General features: G+C 31.2%; 2 protein-coding genes across 14 annotated transcripts; one reads left to right on the top strand and one right to left on the bottom strand.

Annotated features, from left to right (window-relative positions):
• Positions 1-6693: 6693 nt before the first annotated feature.
• Positions 6694-10061, bottom strand: LOC109795501 (uncharacterized). 3 transcript variants are annotated; one of them, XM_083063649.1, is made up of 6 exons: positions 9821-10061; positions 8672-8955; positions 8403-8509; positions 8141-8273; positions 7811-8005; positions 6694-7279 (listed from the first exon to the last, which is right to left on the bottom strand). In XM_083063649.1, exons 2-6 carry the CDS (start codon positions 8951-8953, stop codon positions 6926-6928), a joined length of 1071 nt encoding a protein of 356 aa, XP_082919775.1. In that variant the 5' UTR covers positions 8954-8955; positions 9821-10061; the 3' UTR covers positions 6694-6925. The 3 variants fall into 3 exon arrangements, with proteins under 3 accessions (XP_082919775.1, XP_020210619.1, XP_029130642.1); XM_020355030.3 differs by having other exon boundaries at positions 8672-8969; positions 9821-10060; XM_029274809.2 differs by lacking the exon at positions 9821-10061 and adding an exon at positions 9642-9790 and having other exon boundaries at positions 8672-8969.
• A 6107-nt stretch (positions 10062-16168) lies between these two features.
• On the top strand, positions 16169-23388 carry LOC109815031 (AAR2 protein family). Of its 11 annotated transcripts, XM_083063196.1 has the most exons (15): positions 16648-16727; positions 16898-16999; positions 17197-17254; positions 17665-18021; positions 18625-18684; positions 18846-18868; positions 18973-19102; positions 19190-19413; positions 19536-19628; positions 19708-19779; positions 20493-20525; positions 21217-21342; positions 22222-22278; positions 22830-22925; positions 23009-23388. In XM_083063196.1, the coding sequence occupies exons 5-15, from the start codon at positions 18639-18641 to the stop codon at positions 23054-23056; spliced, it is 948 nt and encodes a 315-aa protein (XP_082919322.1). In that variant the 5' UTR covers positions 16648-16727; positions 16898-16999; positions 17197-17254; positions 17665-18021; positions 18625-18638; the 3' UTR covers positions 23057-23388. The 11 variants fall into 11 exon arrangements, 9 of the variants coding, with proteins under 9 accessions (XP_020235202.1, XP_082919321.1, XP_029130640.1 ...); XM_083063195.1 differs by lacking the exon at positions 16898-16999 and having other exon boundaries at positions 16645-16727; positions 17665-17996; positions 18626-18684; XM_029274807.2 differs by lacking the exon at positions 16898-16999 and having other exon boundaries at positions 16645-16727.
• The last annotated feature ends 838 nt before the right edge of the window (positions 23389-24226 follow it).

The following is a 24226-nucleotide window of genomic DNA, read 5'->3' as shown; positions in this document are numbered from 1 at the left end:
AAAATTCTAACTAAAATATACAATACTATTCACATAGAAATAGGATGAAAATTGTGTAGTGTGAAAATGTGATAATGAAAATTGTGTAGTGTGAAAATGTGATAATGATAAAAATTGGTGTTTAATATAAAAGTTAAAATTTGATGGGTCCCATTATTTTATTTCCATGCTAATATGTGGAGAAATAGACTTGAGATCCGTACGGTGCTTATTTTCTTAAACTAGTTCTACCATAATCGATTATGGTCATCCTGATAAAAGAACTTAAATTTCCAACTCCCTTTCTATTTATTTCTCTCTATCTTATTTATGTTGTCCCTATTTCTTTCCCCACTAACAAATGGAGAAGTTAGATTTCCACTTCAGATTTAGTTGAAGTATCTATCAACTCCCAATCCTCCGTGATTGAGATTGTAAATCTCAATGAGAACTGTAAGATAACATGATACTAAAAGTAAAATCTCAATTTTGACAATGTTACCCCCAGTTTTAAATAATAAAATGCACCGCAAATAAAATAATAAAATTAAAAGTTTGGTTGAAAAAAAGAAAAAAGGTCACCTCATTATACATCACACCTTGTATGCTCAGAGAAAACTGAAAAAAAAAAAAAAAAACAACAACAACAACAACTCAAAATGTTCCTTTTGATTAGCATCCCAATGATTTGGGTATATTAAACAAACAAAAAAAATCATAGTTACAGTAACACAACTTCTAGCATGTATGACACATTTCACAAGAAATATAATGATATCAGTATAAAAACATCAAAAGAATTTGTTAGCAACATCAGCACCATCTTGACCCAATTTAATATTAATCAATAGTGTAAATAATTTTAAACCATTAAGCATCAAAGTGAACATCACAATAGTTTTGGACAAAGAAATATGAATTAGCCTTACATCAGAACATCTTAGTAATACCAATAGCAAATTACTAGGAATAAAATCAAGGAACTTCCACAATGATATCAACAGGTAATATGAATGAAACATATGCTTGAAAGCAGAAAATATTATCGAACAAAATATCTAAGAAATTATTGTCTTCATATACAGCAAAGAAATGTTTAAAAAATTATAATGGCAAACTATTACAGTCCAGCACAAACAAACAAGTTAGTGACTCAACAATTTTATATTAGTCATTGAACCTAGAAATTGTACTCACTTTTGATAAAAAAGGAATGAAATATACCAGCACCTACTAATGTTCTCAGTGAAGTGCACCAATTGTCAAACAGTTACTAAAATATAAGAAATAGAAACAACAGCTGTTGAAGAAAAACATAAGAAACTTTTCATACAAAAATGTGGGAGTTATTATTTATCCATTAGAGATCCCTCTCTCCAAAAATATGAATGTAATGGACTTGAGATTATCATTTCAGTGTAAACAGAAAGACAGAAAATTATACTTTTGCACTTATTATTATTTAACATATTTAGAATTACTTTTTTTTTTTTTTAGTCACTGTGTTTTTACTCTTTTTTTCCTTTCTAACATATTCAACATCCAACATGAACAACAGAGACTCTAATGCAAACAAAGTTACATACCAGCAATCACCAAAAATAAATGGATAACAAAAACCCATCTAGACAACAGCCATCCCATTTAGGAGCTGAAACAGCTATACAAATCATTGAAAAAATTTAAAACAGTTACTTATCTTTGGAAATTACAAGTAGTGAAGGTTCACTTTTTACACCTTTCTGCAAGCAAAATATCCAATAGTATTCTCAACAATTGGAAACATGCTCAAGCATTCCACCTTCTTCCTCTCCCTTCCAAAATAATTTGACAGCATCAAGTAATGAAATTGCAGATTGGACAGAGTAGAACTATATAAATTCGGAAGGCGAATTGGCATCCGGTTTAACATCACCCAAGCCAGCAGCATGATGCAAAACCTGAGGAGGCAATGTTCCTAAGGCGGCACCCAATCCATCGGTTCCGGAGCCAAAGAACTGGCAAAGCAGCCTAGCCATGATGCCCAGAACCTGCATTTGATTCTGGCAAGCCTCAACATGCATCTGCATCATCTGCTTCTCGTGCTCAACCTGCATACCCACCATCCTCTGCCTCCACTCCATCTCCTCCTCCTCCATCTTCTCCTCCACCCGCTTCCGCCACCGCCGCTCCGCCTCCAGCTCCCGCTCCAGCCTCACCCTCTTCTCCAGCTCCCTCCGCGCCCACCGCAGCTGCCTCTCCTCCCACTCCACCACCCGATCCTCCGACCACTCCCGCCGCCTCTCCCTCCTGAACTCCGCCTCCCGCCGCTTCCGCTCCCGCTCCGCCTCCCCCTTCTCCCGCCGGAACTCCCTCTCCCGCCGCCTCTCCTCGCGCTTCACGACCGCCTCCCTCAGCTCCACAACGGAGCCCACTCTCCTCACCTTCGACACCTCCTCCTCCTCCTCCTCGTCGCCATCACCATCGTCGTTATCGTTGTCATTATCATTGTCCTCATCGTCTTCCTCCTCTTCTTCGTCATCGGAATCAATCTCAAACCCTAATTTGGCGGGTTTGGGGGACTCGAGCAATTGGACGTCGCCGAAGACTTCTTTATACTTGAGGAAATTCTCCCAGTGGTTGGGACCGTCCTTCCAGTTGAAGTGGTGAGGGGAGAGGCGGATCTTCTGCTTGACGCCGAGGTACTGGTGGCGCATGTTCTGCACCTTGATGGAGACGTCGCGCCATGACCACTTGAAGGGGAAGGAGGCAGGGTCGCGGAGGTGGTGCACCGCGTTGACGTGCTCCGCCACCGGCTTGAACTTCTTCTCCCGTGTCTTGAGCTTGGCCAGCGTCCCCGAACGGAGGAGCTCCGAGTATTTGGAGAGTAGGGTTTGCTCTTCCACTTCCGACCACTTCTTACGCTTCATTTGGGGGTTGAAATTGAAATCAACGGCAACAACACTTGGTTTCGACCCTCGCCACTCGCCACTCGCCACACTCTTCCTACTTCCTACTTCCTACTTCCTACTTCCCACTTCCCACTTCCCACTTCCTACCCACCCGGAAACAAGTCTTTATTAGAAGAATGCTTTTTAGAATTAAAGATGAAGAGATATTTATTTTTGTTTCTTATCGATAAAGAGTTATTTATTTAAAATAATGAAATAAAATTAAATCATAATAATTTATTAATGTCTCTCATACCTCTCTTTAGTGATTTATAGGATCGCATAAAATGTTTGAGTTTTTTACAATCAATGTATTTTTTATTTTATTTTCTTTTAAAAAAAACTTTTTGAATGTTTTTAGATTATTAAGGTAATTATCAAATCATGCTTCGTAATTAAATTTTCACATGAAAATTATAGTTCTCAATACTTGTGTAAACCTTTTTCTTTTAAATTTCTTTAATAAAATAAACAATTTAATTTCTACTTTTTATAATGTATTTGTTTATTTAATTACTTTTCAAGTTAAATATCTAAATAGTAAAAAAAATTTAATTTGTCTTGAAAGAGTGTATTAATCATAACTTTGTTCACAATTTTGAAAAAAAAATATTTTAAAAAAAATTAAATAAATTTAGTTCTTAAAACCAATTTAAAATTAATTTAATTCTATAATTAGTTCTAAACTAATTATGAATCCATTTATAAAAGTAATTTGATTTTGAACCGATTTATTAACATGATTCAAATGATTCATAATTTGATTCAACTTGATAAAATGGTGTTGTGCAGTTTAATATAACTTTTTTAATAAATTAAATCACACACACCCGTAACATCAAATCCCATACATCAGTGCCTTAAGCAAAATGGAGAGAATATGCCAACTTCAAAGACATATTCGTGAGCTAGAACATTCACACACATTGGAGCTTTAGTGAATTATTGTTATGATAAAAGATTATTGACTAAAAACCTATTTTTGTCCTTTATAATAATTGTTTGTTTCAATTTAGTCTTATTTTTATTTTTGGTTTTAATTTGATCCTAAATTAATTAATTGGTTTCAATTTGGTCCCAAATAAATTAATTGGTTTCAATTTGAGACTTCCGTCTAAATTATTTAAACGGAGTTAACTATTGGCCACGTGGATGTCACGTAGATGCATAGGTGGATGCCACGTGGATGCCAATTTTTTTTTAAAACATCTAGAACCAGAACGGGTCATTCTGAAACCAGGGCCGTTCTGGTTTCAGACTGCTAAACATAAACAATCAATGATTATAGTTCACAATTGTGAATCATGGAAGGAAAAAGACCCAAGGTACAAAGCATTTCAAACATTACCCCCACTAACCATATGCAGGGACAGATCTAAGTTAATTATAGTGGGAGCACTTGCCCCCACTAAAAATTTTTTCATTCTTTTTTTTTATATATATAAAATATTAATAATTTTATAAAATATATATTATTAATTATATTTTATTTATGTTGTTATATCTAATATAATAAATATAATATTTTTTATATATTTTATTTTATTATTTAATTATTTTTTATTTTGTGGCAAAATTATCTTCATTTTTAATGAAGAAAAAATTTATTTACTTCAAGAGTAAGTCTTGATAGATTTATTTTATTTAATAATTAATGTTCTATATCAAAATTTTAAGAATTTAATTGTTAAATTAAAAAGTTTTTCATGTATAGATCAAATTTATAAAAAAATTTAAAAAAATTAAAAATCATATGATATTTCGTTAAATTAATTCAAATTAATATATAAAATATTTTTGTTTTAAATGAATGTAAAAATTTAGAAGACACTAAAAGAAAATAAATTAATAATTTTATTATGTTTATCCTATTAATTTTTATCATTTTATTTCTCTAATTTTAAATAAGTTGCAAAAAATTATAAAGTAACACTTAAATATTTCTTCAAACAGAAAGAGAAAAAAAAAGTTATTACTTTATTTATAAGACAATTGTATTTTATAAAAATAAGTAATTTTAAAATTTTTACCATAAAAAAATATTTTTCAAAATTATTATATTTTTTAATAAAATTAATAAAGAATATTTTATTCTCAATTTTGGAACGGCCCGTTTCAGATGCAAAATTAACACACCAAAAGTGCATCCATAACGGCCCGTTCTAGTTTCAGAACGGGCCGTTCTGGTTTCAGGTGTTTTCGCAAAGTTTGGCGTCCACGTGGTATCTACGTATGCATCTACGTGGCATCTACGTGACCAACAGTTAACTCCGTTTAAATAATTTGGACGGAAGTCCCAAATTAAAACCAATTAATTTATTTGGGACTAAATTGAAACCAAAAATAAAAATGGGACTAAATTAAAACAATCAATTATTATAAGGGACCAAAATAGGTTTTTAGCCAAGATTATTTTATGTTGGTACATGGTGATAATAAAAGAAAAAACAAACGACCAAAGCAACACTAAAAATGTAAGAACTTGACACTCATTACATTAGCTAGAAGACGTGCCTTAAGATCTTCTAGGACATGATGTATTTCTTGGAGCTTCACCCGAGTTGTTACCAAGCTTAGAGAAAAAGTTTGTACATTGATTTTTTTTTTCCTACAGGCAATGACATAGATGCACCTTCCAATTACGAGTGAACAAATCTTATATAGAAGTTATAGTGGTACTATACCTTTAATAGAAATTCACATCTTGATATGATAAATGAGATATTGAGTTTTTTTTTTTTTTTTTTTGATATAAACTAGAAATACTTTTAAGAGTTTCTTTATTAAAAATAATTTTTTTTTTTTGGATATTATATGCAAAGAGTCTAACAGACAAATGACATCCTTATAACCTTTCTCTCAAGTCAAGCAGAGACCATGATAAGAATTAAATTTGACTCCAATCAAATGTTAACTTCATAAAAATATAGATGTTTGTTTTTTGTCAAATTAAATTGATTTCGTCTCCGAAAACTAAATGGTTTAAATCAACTTTTACATTAAGATGAAAATTGTTTACAACGTTTTACCTTAATCATACCTGCTTTTAAGGTGAAAAATCACATTCAAACATGAATAACCTTACCCTATATGTGTTCGGAATGACATTTTAAACATGCATTAGAGCATAAATAACATCAAAACTGACAATAGACGCATAAACTATAATCATTTACCTCTCTAGAACATGGATTAAATTGAACATAGATTAAATTTGACATGACAAAATTCATGACCAAAACAGTTTTATAAAATCAATTTCATTAAAAAAAATTAAAAAGCCTGAAACACAGAATTGGTCGGTTAAGCTGGTTATTGCTAATTTCATTAATTTGATTCTCTTTTCTTAAGAAATGTGTACCTTGCATGAAAATTTAACCATGGCGTATTTGCAATGCCAGTTCACTACCAATTTCTGGCGATTTGAGTCCCAAATTACCAGCCGATTGTCTTCACAAAATCCAAATCCACGAAAATTACCGTAAAACATGAAAATCCATAACTTTTCGTAGTGACAGTACTTCTAACTTGAAATTTAGATAAATACATCAAAATGGTCATGGATAAATTTAATAGAGATGTCACCTATTATAATGCAATTTATCTTTTTTTTTTCAGTTTTCGGGGAATTAAAAAAGGCAGGCCTGATAGGTTGCCCAAAAAATACGGGCTGATCCACAAGCCCGTAGCACGGATGCGGGCCGGAAGGTTTCAGGCCGAAAACTACACAGACTGTTGTTTCATAGCGGACCGTGCATTGCAAAAGCCGAAAAGAGGGAAATCATGAAGACAACAGAATTAAAGTAATTTATATATCTATCAAATATTAATCAAAAGTAACGTAGGTAACCACAACTAGGGGAAAAATAATACATTATAAATCTTCGGCTCAATACGTGCTTCGACAACAACTCAATCATATCATATCATATCTCAATATCGCACTGTATTTACAGAAGAAAATGATAAGCAAACCAGGAAATCATGAAGTCCGCTAACTGAAGTTAATGTGCGTGTCATGAAACAAGACCCTCCCGAGCGATACTGGTCACACGAAGAACAGCTTGAGCACTTAAAGGAGAAAGTTTTGACTGACAAAAGCTTTCCCAAGTACTCGTCTCTGGTTGCTCATTGACAGGATGCTCGTTGACAGAGTGCTCATTCACAGAATGCTCGTTGACAGGGTGCTCGTTGACAGGGTGCTCATTGACAGTAGCTGGCATGAGATCATGAAATTTCTCGTACACATTTTGAAGCTCAAGAAGTAGAGCTCGGGCTGCTTCCCTGGACTCAGGGAGCCGGTCACTCAACTGTGATGCAGCTACTTGGATCAATTTGTCAATACCATATGTCTTTATGCCTTCTGCACCCTATATAAATAAGGTTCAAGGATACAAAACAGCTAATGTTAATGCTCCACATCCAAGTTGCAAAAATAAACTGGCCATATTCATGATCCTTTCTTCTTGTTGAAGCCATGGATCTATTACCATAATTAATAAAATAAAAAAAAAGTAGCAATAATATACAAGTTGAGCTCTTTATGCAATATGCATAACTATCGAAGCAAAAAACCTAAAATAATTTTTAACAACATTATAGATAGATACATGAATACATGTTTTTACATCCATTCCTCAAATCATAGACATAGGAAGCATTGTTGAATAAATGTAGGACCAAAACAGAACCAATTCAATCAGATGTCCAAAATCAAGGGAGAGATTTTGGAATTTCGAAGTCAACAGTGAGGAAGGTTCTTTCCCTGCATCATTTATCTGCTTCCTAGAGATTTTTTTTCGTTTCTTTTCATTTTTCTGAAGAGAAAATGACTTTATAGCAAAAGTAATCAATGTCTTAAATGTCATCAATATTGGAAAAAATCATAAATGTACCCATACCAGTTGTGGAACACTTCTAGAAAAACACATTGATGCCTTTGCACGGATACGAGGATTCTTGTTCTTAAGGTACGGTTGCAATTTTGGCAATAACGAAATAGGGGAAATCCACGTAGTCATTGATATCAAGGCTCTTTCAGCTGCCTCACATACAAAACGTTTGTCCTGTGAAGCCTTGAGAAGAAGCTGTACTAGCTGCATTCACCATATATGTTTCACATAGAACATGTTAATTTACAAACAATATTATTAAGTGTATCATGAGATTCCATATTGCTTAAGTGAGGAAATTTATTTATAACTTGGTACAAATAACGCATGTTGACTTACCAGAGGGTCCAGTGAATCTATTATAAGATCATTATATGCACTGAAAATGTCAGCAGATGTCATAATGGCAGTTTTGCAAACAGCACTTCTTGGACTTTTCAGGGACTTTGCAATAGATGTGATCACATCTTCCCTGTTTACCAAATAATGTAGGATAATTTAATAAATCCAAATAAAAAAGCATAACATACTAATCAATGATTCAATGATATTTTTTATTTAAAAAACATTTCAATCAGAAAACAAGAAGTTTGATACTTACAACATATCAAGCATTGCTTCCTTATGAAATATAGATAACCGGCGTACATTATTTAGGGCTTCACAAACCAGGACCCAATCCTTTGAGTCAAGTCCATCTAAGAGGGTCTGTAACAAAAACAAATAATTATTTTCACATAATACAAGTGTAACAAAAAAAAATGAAAGTATGAAACACACAGTATTAAGCATTTAAGCTAGATCAATTTCAATGGTTGTCAACTCCAAACCCCAATCATCCCTCTACCCAAAAAGTGGATAAAATAATACCTTGAGACAAGTATCAATATCTTCTAGATCACTCAAGTTCTCAGATTCAATGTATTCTACTTCTGCATTTCCAATCTCCACACCAGAATTAGCAGTCACAGCCTGATTTCCATTAACAACTGGAGTAACCAAGGAGGAACAATTCTTTTTCTGATGCCGTTCTTCAATATTTTCATCAGCATTGTCAACAGAAGGCTTGGTTAAACACGCCTTACTGGAATCCTCATTCTTCTTTTCAGTTCCAGGGATCGTATTGAGATCCCTAAGAGCTTTCTCTGACATCCCTGTCAGCTATAGTCTGAGATCAAAAGGAGTACATTCAATCAAACTCAACAATAATAACTGTTTGAAACACCATTTAATTTCTGAAAATGAGTTCAATGTAAATAATGTATTTAATAACCAAAAACAAACTCTTAAGATCTGAACTTAACAACAAAGACATAGTCAGGTGCACTGCCATAACAACCCCTGGCCCTTAAAAAATCACACTCTATTACTCCATGGAACAGAAATGATTCTCTCTCTGTGTCACCCCTAATTTTCCATCCCTCCCCAAGCTCTGGCATTTGAACACTGTTTCTCTCCTTTCTTGTTCTCAATTCATTTATCCAAAAAAGAAAGAAAGAATTTCCGAAAAATCCGTTCTTGCAACACAACCAATTCCATTCTCAGGACTGAATTTCCGCTTCAAACGCGACACCAAGATACACTGCAAATCACCACACACAACTCTCTAGACACAAAATAAGAAAGCACCATTCCAAAAGTATACGCATGATTCATAGCAGTCAAGGCAGATAAACACCGCAAACTAAGGAGATCAAAACGGAACCAAAATCAGAATACAGCGCAGATAAAAGGTATAAACCAACAGATTCAATGCAAAATTGAAGCCGCGCAGCCAAATCCCCCAAAAAAAAATCCAAGAAACAACGAAACATAAAGCTAAACAGCAAGATCTCGTTACATGGTGCACTACACTCCCCGAATCTCCGCGAGCAAGCACTCGCATTACAATCCTGAACCCTAAGGTGACAGCATTCGATTCGAACAGAACGAAACAGTAATCGCAATTGCGCGTACGGATCACTTGAATTGCAGTGGCGAGCAGTGAGAGAGAGAGAGAGAGAGAGAGAGAGAGGTTACCAGATGAAGAGAGAGAATGTGTGTGATCGGAGGAAAAATGCAGAGAATGCGATGCGACGAGTAGCTGAGTGTAGAGAGCGAGTTAGGAAGACTGGGTCAACTCAGTGTGAAGAACACGGAGAAGAAGAAAGAGAGAGATAATTTGTGTTTTTAGTAACCGACGAAGGAAGGGAAGAGACAATAGTCGCACACCCAAACGACGCCGTATAAGGGGAACTGGACCGGGGCCGGCAAAATAGGGGCCTCCAATAATAAATATACATTTGCATGTGACTGTGATAGCCACCGGAATCAGGTGAACCAAATTAATTCCACTTTTCTTTTTCTTTTTACTCATATTACCAATCACTCCCTTCTCTTTCGTAATTACATTATTGCTTTTTAACATTTTTTAATTTTTATTTTGATGCTAATTACTGATTTAATTACTACTAATATTCCTCTTTCGAATTTTGAATTTTGAATTTTGAATTTTGTTTTAATTATCGTTGTTTTTAAAGTTAGGTCGCCTGTTTCTCCAGCTTTCAATGACGCTCCAACACGAGAAAGGTGTAAGTTTTGAGTTTTGAATTGATGCTTTATCGTTTTAGAAAAGGATTAATTAATTGTGTTAAAATTTGTTAGGATTCGCCTTGCTGGTAGCCCTTGATTCGCAGCTTAATGGATATTCAAGTATTCATATTATGATTGATGAATATTCAAAACGCCTCATTAATTAGCTTTTCTAGAATATACAACTTCCCCATTTTTTGATATTCGACCTACATGCTTAATTGGTTGAGTCAAATAGTAACAAGAGCTAAAATAGTATATAGAAAATTTTTTGTTTTAATTTTGTTTTGTTGTGGTTCTAATTTTTATTAATAAAACATTTTATAGTTATTTTGGTTTTCTACTTGTGGTTTTTTATTATTTATGTTTTTTCTTATACTTTTATATTTTCTTCTCACATTTCTATTTTCTATAAATCAGTTTTCAAAAGTTGTTTAAGTAATTTTTTTTAAACCAATTAAAAAGGCAAAAACACAATCAAACCAACATACCTTATAATAAGCCTTTTCTTTTCTTTTAATCATTACATTTCGGCTTTAATTCCTATAGCCATTTAATTAACACGTTGCTTGCAAGGTAGTATGAAGTTTATTGGCCGTTGTCCGTATAATTAAAAAAAAAAATGAAATCCGATTGAAAAATTTAAATTAAACAAATTGACTTATAAATTTTTCAATTAAGTTCTTTATTCCTACTCTGCTTAGATTTGCCTTCAAACAGTCAAAGTATAGGATTAGTTTAAATTCATATTGTTATGCATGTGGGGAACAGTAGATCTCGATCATGGCTGCCCTTATTCTTGGTTGAAGTAATGAAATTAGTTAAAATTTGTTTGGATAAATTTTTCACAATATAAAAAAGTTAAATTAGTACTTTTATAAAATAAAACAAATTTATATTAATTCTAAGTTATGAAAGTTTCTTTTATTTTTTCATTTTTATAAATATTTGTAACATTTTAAAAATATATAATATTAAACTAAAATATTTTTTATAATGATATTATTAATATAAAGTATATAATGGGTTACTTTTAGTAAAATATTTTATAATTACATTATTTTTATTTATATAATTTTAATAAAAATCTTATTTGATACAATGATTTATTAAAAAAAGTACATGTCATTGATTATACTTGAAAAAAACAGCAGGACAAGCATGAGAAGGGTCGAGAACTTGCAAAATCAAGCTCGCAGGTGAATTATTTTTTTCTTTTTATCATGTGTCAGTGTGTTGTCAATCTTGTCCATTTCTTCGTCCCTCAGTGTTGTGGAAGTATTTGGTTATAACTCATACGATGTATGGAAACAAACTGGAAAACCTTTCTGTCAGTTCACATCTTTGGATTCATTCTTAAATCTAAACGTCTTCCTAGCAATGATTTTTAGATTTTAAAATTTTGACATTCATTTTGAAGAATCAACCCATGTTTCCAATAATGGATAATTAATAGCAAATTCATAATATGTGCAGACACTTATGCAAAGGAAAGGACACTTAATGACTACAAAAACGCCAGATATGATCTAATGATCCCCAACCAGTTACCAGTGTAGAGATTAGATTAATTTAAAGCCATGATATTCGTAGCACACTATCAAAGTTAAGAGCTCAAATATATAAGAAAGTGTAGATGCCAGTTTAAAATTATATTTAAAAAATATTTTTTTAATATAAAAATATTTTTTTAATATAAAAAAATAAAAATTTATGAGTATAATTTTTTTTCAATCCAACTTCTAAATTTGTAATATGGTTTTAACTGTAGGGGATGGGTTGGTGTCAGAATATATTATTGATCAAATATAGAAAATGGGGTTTATGATGTTGAAATAGTAATATAGCACCACAGGTTAAAAGCCATATTGAAAGTTAACTTTTTATCACCATTATAGTGTTCGGGTAGAAAATAAAGTGAATCGTTTTATGTTGAAATTTGATATGGAGTGTAAAATTTTTATTTTTTGTCCCTAGATAGACATTAACGGCATGTTTGTTTGGGGTGATTTTAATGAGAAAGAAGTAAAAATTCTAGAAGAAAGAAAATTAATTTTTTAGTTGTTTAGAAAAAAAATAAATAAATAAGTGAGACTAACGTTAAAAGTACATCTCTATGCAGTTGGGGAGATTTAGGGGAGAAAAGAACATCTTTTTTAAAACCCCTTAAATATTTGAATGATATATTTATCTTTCTATTGTGGACTATATAATATATTAATGAGGAATAATATATATTTTTAATACATTTATTTTTTCTTATCTTTTATTTATTTCATTTAAATAACTTTTTTTTTATGTATTCTCTCTTCTTTAAATTTTTCATCATCCAAACAAACCATAAATAAAGAGAAGTGTTAGTGATACTCTTTCTAACACTTATTTTTACCTATTAACACTCTATTGGTTATTAATTAAAATTTATTAAAATTATAAAAAATTATAGGTCTTGTATGTCATTTAATAAATTTTTCTCTTAATTTAATAGTAGAATTAAATAAAATTTATAATTTTAAACTAATAATAAAAAAATTAATAGCAAGAAAGTATTAAAATTATATTAATATTTCTATTAAATAAATAATGAAGTTTTTAGTTTAGAAAAAAAAAATTGATGAGTGGGACTAACATTCAAAATAAATCTATTTGTAATTGAAAAGATTTGGGGGAGAAAAGGATTTTTTACAACTCCTTAAATATTTAAATAATATATTTATCTATCTACTTTGAGCTACATAATATATTATTCAATGAGAAAAAAGAAAAAAAATAAAAAAAATATTAGTTCTTTTATATATTTATATATATATATATATATATATATATATATATATATAAAAGATGAATCAAACTAACATTCAAATACGATCTCAAACAGTAAACCAATAAAACTCTTGCTTTAGACTTCTTCAAAAAAAGTTATTTCACATTAATATTTATATAATTTTTTAAGATCTATAATTTAAAATTTACTTTTTATATTTTTAAAAATTTACTCAAAAAAACTTATCTTTAAAAGATATAAAAAAATAAACATTTTTTCAAGGTCCATATCTAAAATATTTTTTATTTTTATTAAAAAATATTATTATTAATTTTTAAAAAGTTCCACTTTAAATTTTACTTTAGGCTTAATAATATGTTGGATTGACTTTGCATTCAAAATAAATTTTCATCTATTAGGTCAAAATACGGTCTTAGACCTTTTTAAGTTTTAATGATAATAAACATAAACATTTTAAATTTTTTTTTTCAAATTATCCAATAAGATGAATGCATTAAGACAGTAAATTATCTCGACACTAAAAGTTTAACAAACAAAATACTTCATTTGTAAGATATTTATTTTGAATTCATATAATTTAAAATGTCTGATAACTAAATGAATATCTAGATATATGATTCCTTAACAAATTGAAGTAAAATAACTTTCCTGGTACTCACAATGACAAGACAAAAGAAATTCATGTTTTGTGTTAGAAAAATACATGTGAATCCCTTGAATCACGTAAATCTTTTTAAAAAGTTGTTTTTAGTTCCTTAAAGGTGATAAGTAGTTTTCTAATCATATAAGAAGTAAAAATTTGGTAAAATGCATTTAATACAAGCAATTCATGCACCAATGGACAATTCTTTCCACGAGAAACGAAAATTAAAGACAAATGAAAAAGACTATGAGAGATGCTCAAGAATTTGCAACGAACATCTTCACTAAAACACTTATATAAGGAAGTTTGAAGAGTCAGAAAGAAGTAGAGAATCACATGTTGTAAAATTACATTCATTATTTTTGTGTATAAGTCTTGTACTTAATATAGTTGTATCACATCTTGAAAGTAGAACAAACAACACACTTACCTTAGTTTTAACTTTGTGTTATCGCTTTGAGCTTGGAGAGGTTTGAAAAAAAAAATACTTGGGTGTTTGAAGTTTGGAAAGACTTTATGTTAAAAAATATTGGGTAGTTGTTTGAAAAAGCAAGTAAAAAAATATTTAGATTGGATTAGTAATGATTTTTGAAAGAATACATGTATCTTTGTAAAAAAATAGTGAAACTTGATCAAGTTTAATTAAAAATTATACATAGTCTTAATAGTTGAGACGAATTAGTATAAAAATACTTTGTGTTATTCTGACTTGCTCTTTTGTTTGCACTCCTATAATTTCTCTACTACTTTATTGTTTTAAAAAAGTGAATTTTTTATTGATACTATTTAACTCCCCTTCCAGTGTCTTTTTTTTCTTTTTCCACACTATGCAATTGAGAAGATTTGTAGGACAAAATAAGACATCTTTTTATAATTTTTTACATATTTAATAATATATTTATCTTTGTATTTTGGACTATATGATATATTATTGAAGATTATACTTGCTAGAAAAAAATACTTATTCAAAGTTTTCAATCCAAAGTCCTCAATCCTTTGTCCTCAAGATTGAAAATGGTGACTATACGTACAAAAAAAATTCAAATGACAAAGTGCGCAAGTATTCAAAGTAATATCAAATTTGAAGATGAAATGCATGCATGTATATATATAAAAAAAAATGTTATCATTAGTTGATAAGACATTTAAATGTATTTAAGATATTTTATTATCATGTAACTGTCAAGTGTTACAATTATACTACTTGTATGGGAACATACTTGGTAGACCCAATACTACTAAACCTTGAGAAATATTATTGTTCAATTGGTCAAGCTATCGAAATCCTTGCCATGTAATCACACTAGCCTTATTTTGGTATAGAGCCGATGACTAATAGGTTTTTGATATTGGAGTTTGGGGCCTACCTAGTATAAGAATAAATATGTTTTTTTTAACATATCTACTTTTTTTCTCTTTTACTTTTTTCATCTAAATAACTTAAAAAACAATTTATTGTCTATCCATTAATTACATTTTCTTTAAATATTTCATCATCCAAACAAATCATAAATAAAGAAGAGTGTTGGTGACATTCTCTCAATATTTACTCGTGCTTACTAACACTTATTTGTTATTAATTAAAATTTACAAATTTGTAGGTTTGCCATTTAACAAGTCTTTCTCTTAATTTAGTAGTAGAACTTATCAAAATTTATGATTTTTAATTAATAATATAAAAATCAATAAAAAAAAGGGTGTTAAAATGAACATAAATTTTTCATAAAACAAATAATATTTTATACCAAAATCATTAATATTAAATATATATGTTCTTCAATCAAAATTTGAGATTTGACTGATAACTTGAGCATAAAATTGCAACTAAAAATACTAAATACTTTTATAAAAATTATATGTCAAAAATTAATTACATCTCCTTATTAATATATATATATATATATATATATATATATATATATATATATATATATATATATATATATATAAGATCTTATAAAAATTAATTAAGAATAATGTATATATCATCCGCTCTAAAATAACTTATAAACAATTTATTTAAACTTATATTATATTATAAGTACATATAAAAGACATTTGAAAAATTTACAATAATATTTTATCATTCATCTATAAGATGCTTTTAATTGGCATGTACGATTGCTTGACAGTGTAACTTAAAAGTGTTGAATTGTTATTTTATTTTATTTTTTAATTATAATTTTTTTTGTTAATTTTATAATTTTTATTTAGGAATATACTTTAATCAATTATTTATTATAAAAAAAATTCAAGTTATATATATTAAAAAATTAATTAATTATATTAAATTTTATTAATTTTTAATCATTTTTTAAAATTAATTCTTTTATAAATATTAAAAGAAGTAGTGTCAAAGCTCTAGAAGATTGTTCTCATTTCGCAATTGTTCTTTACTTCAGTTGCGACAGGCTCAAGTTTGGATTTCTACCTCACTCGTGTTCTACTATCACTACAAAGTACAAACCCCGCCATACTGAGATTGATAGTGTAACCTTTTTCCATTTTCCTCTATTCCATGGATCCTCAAACAGCATTAGAACTCGTCAAGCACGGTCTCACTCTTCTCTTCCTCGATGTTCCTCAGTACACCCTCATCGCCATCGATACTCAGGTCAAAATTTCCCCCCTTTAACCTTTGTCCTTTTATTATTCTCCTGAATTACCAATTTACCATGATGTTGCCTATGCTTTTTTTTTTTTTTTTTTTTTTTGAAATGTTGTTATCACGGTGTCTGAAAATAAAATTTGAAGCTTGTGGGATAAAAAAAATCCAATCATGAATTCAACTTTGTTTCACACTGACAATCCAACATTATTTTTCTTCTGCGTTTGGTTTTGTAGATGTTCTCTGTGGGGCCTGTTTTCAAGGGTATTAAGATGATTCCTCCTGGCACTCATTTTGTGTATTACAGTTCATCAAGCAGGTTTGGTTATGTTTCCTAGCTATCCCTTTTTCTTGCGTAGTTCTTCTTATTCCTGCAAATCCTATCTTCCCTATGGATATATGTGGGTGCCTACTATTAGATTATGAGGCAAGCAGGAAGATAAGAGTGGTTGTGTGCCTGGGTGTGATGAACGAATGCTTTTCCTACAGGTTGTTGTCCTTTCTGTGTTTATTGGTACCGGTGACTTTTCAATCTTGTATGCTGTGGCAACCGTGAATTTTGTATTTTTTGGGAAATAACCTTGGAACATGGTATTGGCAATGATGTATCTCTTGCTTATGGTCTCTATTGTTATGCTTTTTTGCCATAGAATGTTAAGCATAATACATCACTGTTTCTGTCAGTTTCTAGGATTAGTGATGTTTCTTTCTTGTTGTGTAATTTTTCAAATTGTTTGGTGACTTGATTTGATTCTTCTTAAAATTTTTTTTTTTCTGGATTCATGCAGAGATGGAAAGGAGTTCTCACCAATTGTTGGATTCTTTATTGATGCTGGCCCTTCGGAGGTCAGCAAATTATAAAATTCAGTGCCCCAAATGATTCATTAAATTTATATTAATTTTTGTTCACCAAGCTTTGTTTAAATCTATTTTGTAGTTTAGAAATCACAACAGGTACTATATCTTAACGTTATAGTTAATGTTTTCACTTATTTTTTGAAAATGGAATCACAATTGAGATGGGGTGTAACCTTTATGCTTTGCTTTTAATTTTTGGTTGTTGGAATCTTTGGTGATATTGATAGGTTGCTATGGTTTCTTGATAGATTCTCAAGTGAATCAATTCATGCAATTTTGTTTCAGTACTGGCCTAATGAAAAATGTCCATGATATGTGAAACCTTAAAGATTTAAGAAAATAGTTAGTTTTGTCTGTTTTGAATATCAATATTGACTGGTTTTTATGATGTAACTCAGATCGAATGATAGCAATATAACCCAATTGGCTTGGCCCATGAGACTGACCCAAAGAACCAATTACTTGCATGAATATGTGTGACCACAGAGAGTGAGAAATTGCGGGTTCAGATATGCAAGTTTTTTAGGACTGCCATATTTTCATTATTGTTACTTTTATTTATGTTTTTTGTAGGAAGATTCCTTTTCTGTTTCCTGAATTTGCAGATTGCCAATGATTGGCATGTAAAATAGATGTTGTTGAATGAAATAAGGCAGCAGAAGTTATCCACAAATTCTATCACTTTCTCTATATTTCTGGAGGTTCCCTTGACTTGACCTCGAATCCAAGGAAAGGCCCTAACTCTATCATAGAAGGCAAAGTAACTAAAACATTTCCTGTTAATTGAGCCAAAAGTTGTCCTGTGACTCTATTTTCTTGCCAAAAAATGGTGAAATTAAAATTTTTACTTGTTTTTGCCTTGTACGTGTGCACAAATTTTCTTACTCTTATCACAATCCTGTCTTTCAATTTTGGGGTGAGTACACTTTAACCATCATAATTATAACTGGAAATCTAAAATGGAATGATTACTTTTTTTCTCTTCTTTTTTTTCTTTTTCTGATTAACAATTAATTTATTAGAGGTGGAGAGAAAGTTACAACCGAGAGAGCTGGGAGGGTAAAGTCCTTAATAACTAAAGAAATCAAGACCATGAGGAAAAGTGAAAAAAATAAAATGAAAATTAAGAACAAGATACATGCACACAACATACTAATTTCTTTGTAAATCTAACAAAGACATTTCTTTAAAATAAATATTAGCACAATATTGCAGAGAATCTAGGAAACCCACTTGATCTGTTGGTCAATGTTCATTTGTTTTGATCCTTTTTGTGGTGAATCTGTATACCAAAAAATATAAGAAAAATGCAACACAGTGATTATGTGGTTCACTGGTTTGGTCTCATGGCCATGCAGGTAATTGTTCGTAAATGGGATCAACAAGAGGAAAGGTTAGTCAAAGTACCCGAGGAAGAGGTATGTGTTCTCTTAAATTTTTAATACAGATGAAATACAAGTAACATGTCTATAATGCAGCAAAGTTTCATGTTTGATATGGTTTACATCGTTTTAGTCTAATTAGGTCACTGTGAGAAAGTATTTGAGAAACTATAATTTTAGTGGATTTACTTTCACAGGTTTTGGGCATTTTGAAGAAAATGTGGGGAAGCTCCTAATATTCCATGAAATCAATGCTAATTAGTGTTTGGGTTCATATATCTGCCGCAACTTACCAACAAAACAATTTTTCTGCTTTTCCTTTAGGAAGAAAGATACAGTCAAGCTGTTAAAAATTTGGAATTTGACAGACAACTTGGGCCTTATAATCTTAGCCATTATGAAGATTGGAAACGATTATCTAATTTTATCACAAAGAGCGTCATTGAAAGGCTTGGTATGCTATTATTTTGACAAAAGTGTTCTTTGTATTGAATAATTCTTTGATAATTTGATTTGTATTAAATTGTTAATTAATGAGCAGAGCCCATTGGAGGTGAAATCACTGTTGAATGTGAAAATGAGATAGTTCAAAACACTACTAAAATGCCAATGGAGGAAGCACTAAACAAGCAACTTAAGGTTGGTAATTCTGCAACATCTGTTGGCAAGTCTAAGAGGAAAGGGTGCTATTATACCTCAATTCCACGTGTTGTAAAATGCAAGGGGATTAGTGGGCAGGAACTTACTGCTTTGAATCTTGACAAGGTAGGTATACATATACTATTGAATATTTGGTTCTTGAAAAGTAATTGTGAGAAATGCTTCTGTAGTAAAAGAATTCCTGTCATTGTTTGCTGATTTGTGCACTTTTTTGTGGGCCTTCCCAGACACAATTATTAGAAACTCTACTAGCAAAAGAGTATGGAGGTTCTGAAGACGTGCTTCTTGGAGAACTGCAGTTTGCATTTATTGCCTTTTTGGTATTGTGGACAAAACATAATTTCTTTACAAGTTTTGTTGATTTTGTTCAATCCAATATGACATTTTGCAATGGTGCAGATGGGGCAATCGCTAGAAGCATTTCTCCAATGGAAGTCATTAGTTAGCCTATTGTTTGGGTGCACTGAAGCAGTAAGCATTCCCTTTTATCCAGACTAAATCATGCATGCATGCATGGACTTTAGAGTTTCTGGTTTCTTTTTATATGCTTGTCTGTGTTGTGACTCATGAACCAACTATCCCAAAAGCATAAAGCAGTTATGTGATTTTCTATTACATCACTAACATGCCCCTTCACTCAAGAGCCCTTTGGGCTTGATGGTGGATCACATTCCTGCCCACCTAGTGCTGTGAAATTCATCTTTTTATTAGAAGAAGCAGATTGGCAATGATTGAACTTTAGACCACTTGATCATAGAGACTTTGATGCCATGTTGTGAACCATCCCAAAATGTTTTAGTTGTTGGATGGAAGACATATGAATGGTTTTATTTTACATCTCAAGCAGTCTGCTTCACCCCACAAAAATAAACATATTGATTTGCTGCTTGTTGCCAATTGTTGCTTTATATTCAATGAGTACTTGTGTTTTGTTATATGCTTGGTTGATCTTTCAACTTGGTGGTTCAGTTTGTTAAGTTCTTCCTTCTAATTTTGATTCTGTTGGCTTTACCATTTTGCCTTTGCATCATTTCCTGGAGTGTTCCTCATCTTTTGAGTTCTGTGCTTCAGGCCAGAAAGTAGATATAGACATGATAAGAAGAGTCATAATTTTCTATTTTTTTTAATCGAGATTTCTGCATTGTTTAGTATGTTTGCATGACTTTTTATGCTCTTTTGTGCAGCCTTTCCGAACACGAACTCAACTATTCACAAAGGTAAACTTTATTAATGTATTTTTTTTTTGTTTCCTTTAGGTACGAAACATTGGCATTAATACCTGTAATGCTATTAACTTCATCCCTGATTATAGTAGCTCACACTTCCTAATGTAGTCTAGGAGCGGCAAGCAACTAATTCTTGATTAAGAAAATGAGTTATGATCTTAACATATATTATATTATTCCTCAAACACAAACTCCTTTCAATGATGGAAAATCAGAACTTTAACATTCACACTTTTGTGGATTGCAATGTGGAAGACAGGGAAAATAAAATAAGTTCTGTTTAACAATGTGCAGTCCTGGAAATAAGAGACTTATTCAGCACTCAGCAGACAGCTTTTGTGTTGGTATTTGAATGAATAGACAGCACATATTGGAAGAAAAAAATCTACAAAATAATTCAAGAGGGCAGCAAACAATCTGAAATATTATTGTGCAAAAGTTTAGTGTGGTAGTTACTTGCGATGATTTTATGTTTTCTAGTTTTTCTTCCTTGACTATTTGTATTATACAAGTATTTATTTAATATATTGTACATATCCTCAATATATATTATACATTAATTTGATTGGCTTTTTTATTTGAGATTTTATTTTGTTTAATTGTCTAAAATTCTTGTGTCTGCCCTCTTGTTTCTTTCTCATCTTTCCTCACTAAAGTTTAATATTTTTATGGATTCTTGTAGTTCATAAAAGTCATCTATAATCAACTAAAATACGGACTACAAAAAGATCGCATGAATGAATCAGGATCAGCATTGTTGGATGATTCTTGGCTTTCTGCTGATAGCTTTTTGCACCATCTTTGCAAGGTATTTCACTGATTTTAACTTGATATTCGTGTGCACAAATTTGATGTGGGAGACTATGACCTACCTTTCTTAATTTTAAGAAGCTAGATTGGCATCTATTTTGGTCTGTTATGGATTTTAAGATCTTGAAATTCCAAAACTTGTCATTTTAGCACCAAAAGAAATTCACGGGTCAATCTTCAATGTGGAGGTCAGTAGTTCATTTCTTCATATATGTGGCTGTCCTTAATTGATAATGTTAGCATATTAGATTGTGCATTGTTTTTCTCTTGATATTTTCTTCCACTTTCTTTATTATCCTTGTTTATCTTTTTGTGTTTTCTAACTAGTTATTGCGTCCATAGGCCCAAAACGGTTAAATAAGCAACTCATTTCGGGAGGCAAATCAGAAAAAGCTGACAATTTTCATAAGAATAATGTAGGGCTTTAAGAACACATTTTCCTCTCCTAACTGAACATCAAATTCCCTTGACATAAGCATACGTGCCCTACTGGCATCTGTATTCCTATTTCCAGAATAACACAATTATTGCATGCCTATAACAAACAGACATGTTTTGTAAGTCTACCGTGGGATGTCAAAATTGGTAAAATATAAAGGTGTTTTTGTGGGACTATAGCTTCCTAAATTTTTTTTCAAGGGAGGCTTGGTCAAATTAAATGGGGCTAGAAGAAAAATCCCCATTCTTGTTCGATGATTCAGTTATCCTCCTTACAAGACAGGTTGCATTTTGAGGCCATTGATTCTTGTGAACTATTTGCCCAAACTCCAGAGTATTGTCTGTTTCAGTTAATACTAATTGAATATTGTTTTCATTGTAGAAATAAATTATATGCTTTGCAGAGCAACTTATTCCTTTCAGTTGTTTTGGATTGCAGGACTTCTTTTCATCATTGCTAGATGGATCGGTGGTTGATGGAGATCTTTTAAAATGGGTATGGGCATGGAATCTCTGTCTTCATATAATGTGATATTATTATTGATATCTACCCTCCCTAACCTCAACTTGCCTCATAAAGACAAAACAAGGCATGGATTTAAAATAGTTAAAAAAAAAATTGAAAGTGAAAGGTATAAAAAGTATTAGAATAAAGTAACTTCAACCTGGGTTTGGTGTGCTTGAAATGCATTATGCAATATTTCGCAGGGATAGATTTTGTGAACTGTAAAAAAGAAATACCTGGATTTGTTGGTCCTCCAAATTAGTTATGAATTTTTGGGCTGAAAACTTGTTGATGTGATATGTATAATTGACTTTATAAGCAATCTTACGTCATTATGTAGGGAGTTTTAATTCTAATCTTGCACCTTAAACACACATGCATGCACTATCATGTGATTATTATGCAATAGAGTTTAGACTTTAGTGTTATGCCAAGTCTAAATGCAGTGTGTATGAAATTAGTTGCTAACTTGCTGGTTGCTGCTAGCTACAATGTATTTGATTATTAACGAAGAGGAATTTGTAATCTTCCTTTCTTTGCAGACAAGGAAATTTAAGGAGCTGTTGGAGAGCAACCTAGGGTGGGAGTTTCAGCAGAGCAGTGCTGTTGATGGGATATATTTTGAGGAGAATGATGAGGTCAGTATATGAATTTATCCGAGACTCTGAGTTGCTTTGCTCTATGCTTATGTGTTCATGGACCTTATTGGATCACTTTGCAGTTTGCTCCTGTAGTTGAGATATTGGATGATGAAACTACAATGGTTTAGAAATGTGGATTATATCATCATCACTTGGCTATAACAGTTGTTTCTGGGGAACTAAATCATGACTATCACCCACTTTGCATGGCCTTTGGCCAACTTACTCTAAATGGCATATCTTGGCTCATGTTGTACAGTAAATCATTCGTAAAGTTCACCTCGGCAAAGCAAACTATAGGAAGATCATTTTACAGTATCTCAAATTTCAGTTGTTTTGAAGCCAGATATTGGATCTACAGTAGAAATTCAGTAACCTTTTCTTTTTGTGGGATAGACTTTCGATAACTTTGATGTAGATTGATATTTATTTTCTACATATCTTCTCAAATTATGGAACATTTCTAGCTGCTCAAATTTTGATGTAGATTGACATGTTTGAGGAGCTTCTGAGAGTTGAGTCAATAAGATAAACAGAAGCCGAGAGGGCCGAGCATGATGTACTCAATTTAAAAAGCGGAAATTCAGCTATAAATTTATATTAAAATATTAAATTGTATAAATAAATTTATAATTTTGTTTGGAGAAATGAATTCTTTAAATAGTTTTTAGTACTTCGAGTAATCAATGCCTGCTTAGCTTCTATAAGGGATATCTTGGTTCACAATTTTTTTAATAAAATATTTTATTTAAATATTAAAAATTAATTAAATTAAAAAATATTTGTATAAAGACTCGTCAGAGAAGTAGTAAATGAGAACTTCCTAAACTAAATGTGAGCCAAAAGAGCTAGCTAATGTTTCCCATTCTTGTAATCATTACTATCGTTACGTTAGTGCCGGCCCTTTTAGGGTGTGTTTGTATAAATGTTTATCTAAATGTGAGTTTACGTTTGTCTAAAAAAATATCTCACACTTGCTTTTTCATTTTGTGTTTCGGAAATCAGGATTGCCTGTTTGAAGTTTCTCAAACGAAAATTCAAACATACACTTAATATCTAATTAATTTACTTTGTAATTTTTTAAACATAAAACTGATAATTCAACTCCATTAAATTGTTTAAGTATTTATTTTGTCGAGATTAACCAAAATTAATGCTGTCCATAATTTATCTACATGGTGGCTCAACCATATGTGACTAACAACTTAAAAAGTCGTGATAATGAGATGATTCAAGGCTATCTATTGTAGATTTAGGCCATCCCAAATTAGTTGCACTAGTTTAACACAAAGATTTAA

The sequence above is a fragment of the Cajanus cajan genome, chromosome 9 (assembly GCF_000230855.2).
Source record: "Cajanus cajan strain Asha chromosome 9, NIPB_CcT2T_4, whole genome shotgun sequence".
NCBI lineage: Eukaryota > Viridiplantae > Streptophyta > Magnoliopsida > Fabales > Fabaceae > Cajanus > Cajanus cajan.
Note: the sequence above shows the minus strand (reverse complement) of the source record. Positions and strands in the feature narration are given on the sequence as shown.

Bases quoted from the DNA above. Each gene is read 5' to 3' on its own strand.
- LOC109795501 (XM_083063649.1), bottom strand. From the start codon at position 8,953: ATGTCAGAGAAAGCTCTTAGGGATCTCAATACGATCCCTGGAACTGAA. The intron at 8,274-8,402 runs GTAAGTATCAAA...TTTGGTAAACAG, and splicing joins GAAGCAATGCTTGATATGTT to GGAAGATGTGATCACATCTA. The intron at 8,006-8,140 runs GTAAGTCAACAT...TGGTGAATGCAG, and splicing joins TAGATTCACTGGACCCTCTG to CTAGTACAGCTTCTTCTCAA.
- LOC109815031 (XM_020379613.3), top strand. From the start codon at position 16,319: ATGGATCCTCAAACAGCATTAGAACTCGTCAAGCACGGTCTCACTCTT. The intron at 16,728-17,196 runs GTTTGGTTATGT...GGATTCATGCAG, and splicing joins TATTACAGTTCATCAAGCAG to AGATGGAAAGGAGTTCTCAC. The intron at 21,343-22,221 runs GTATTTCACTGA...TTTGGATTGCAG, and splicing joins TTTTGCACCATCTTTGCAAG to GACTTCTTTTCATCATTGCT.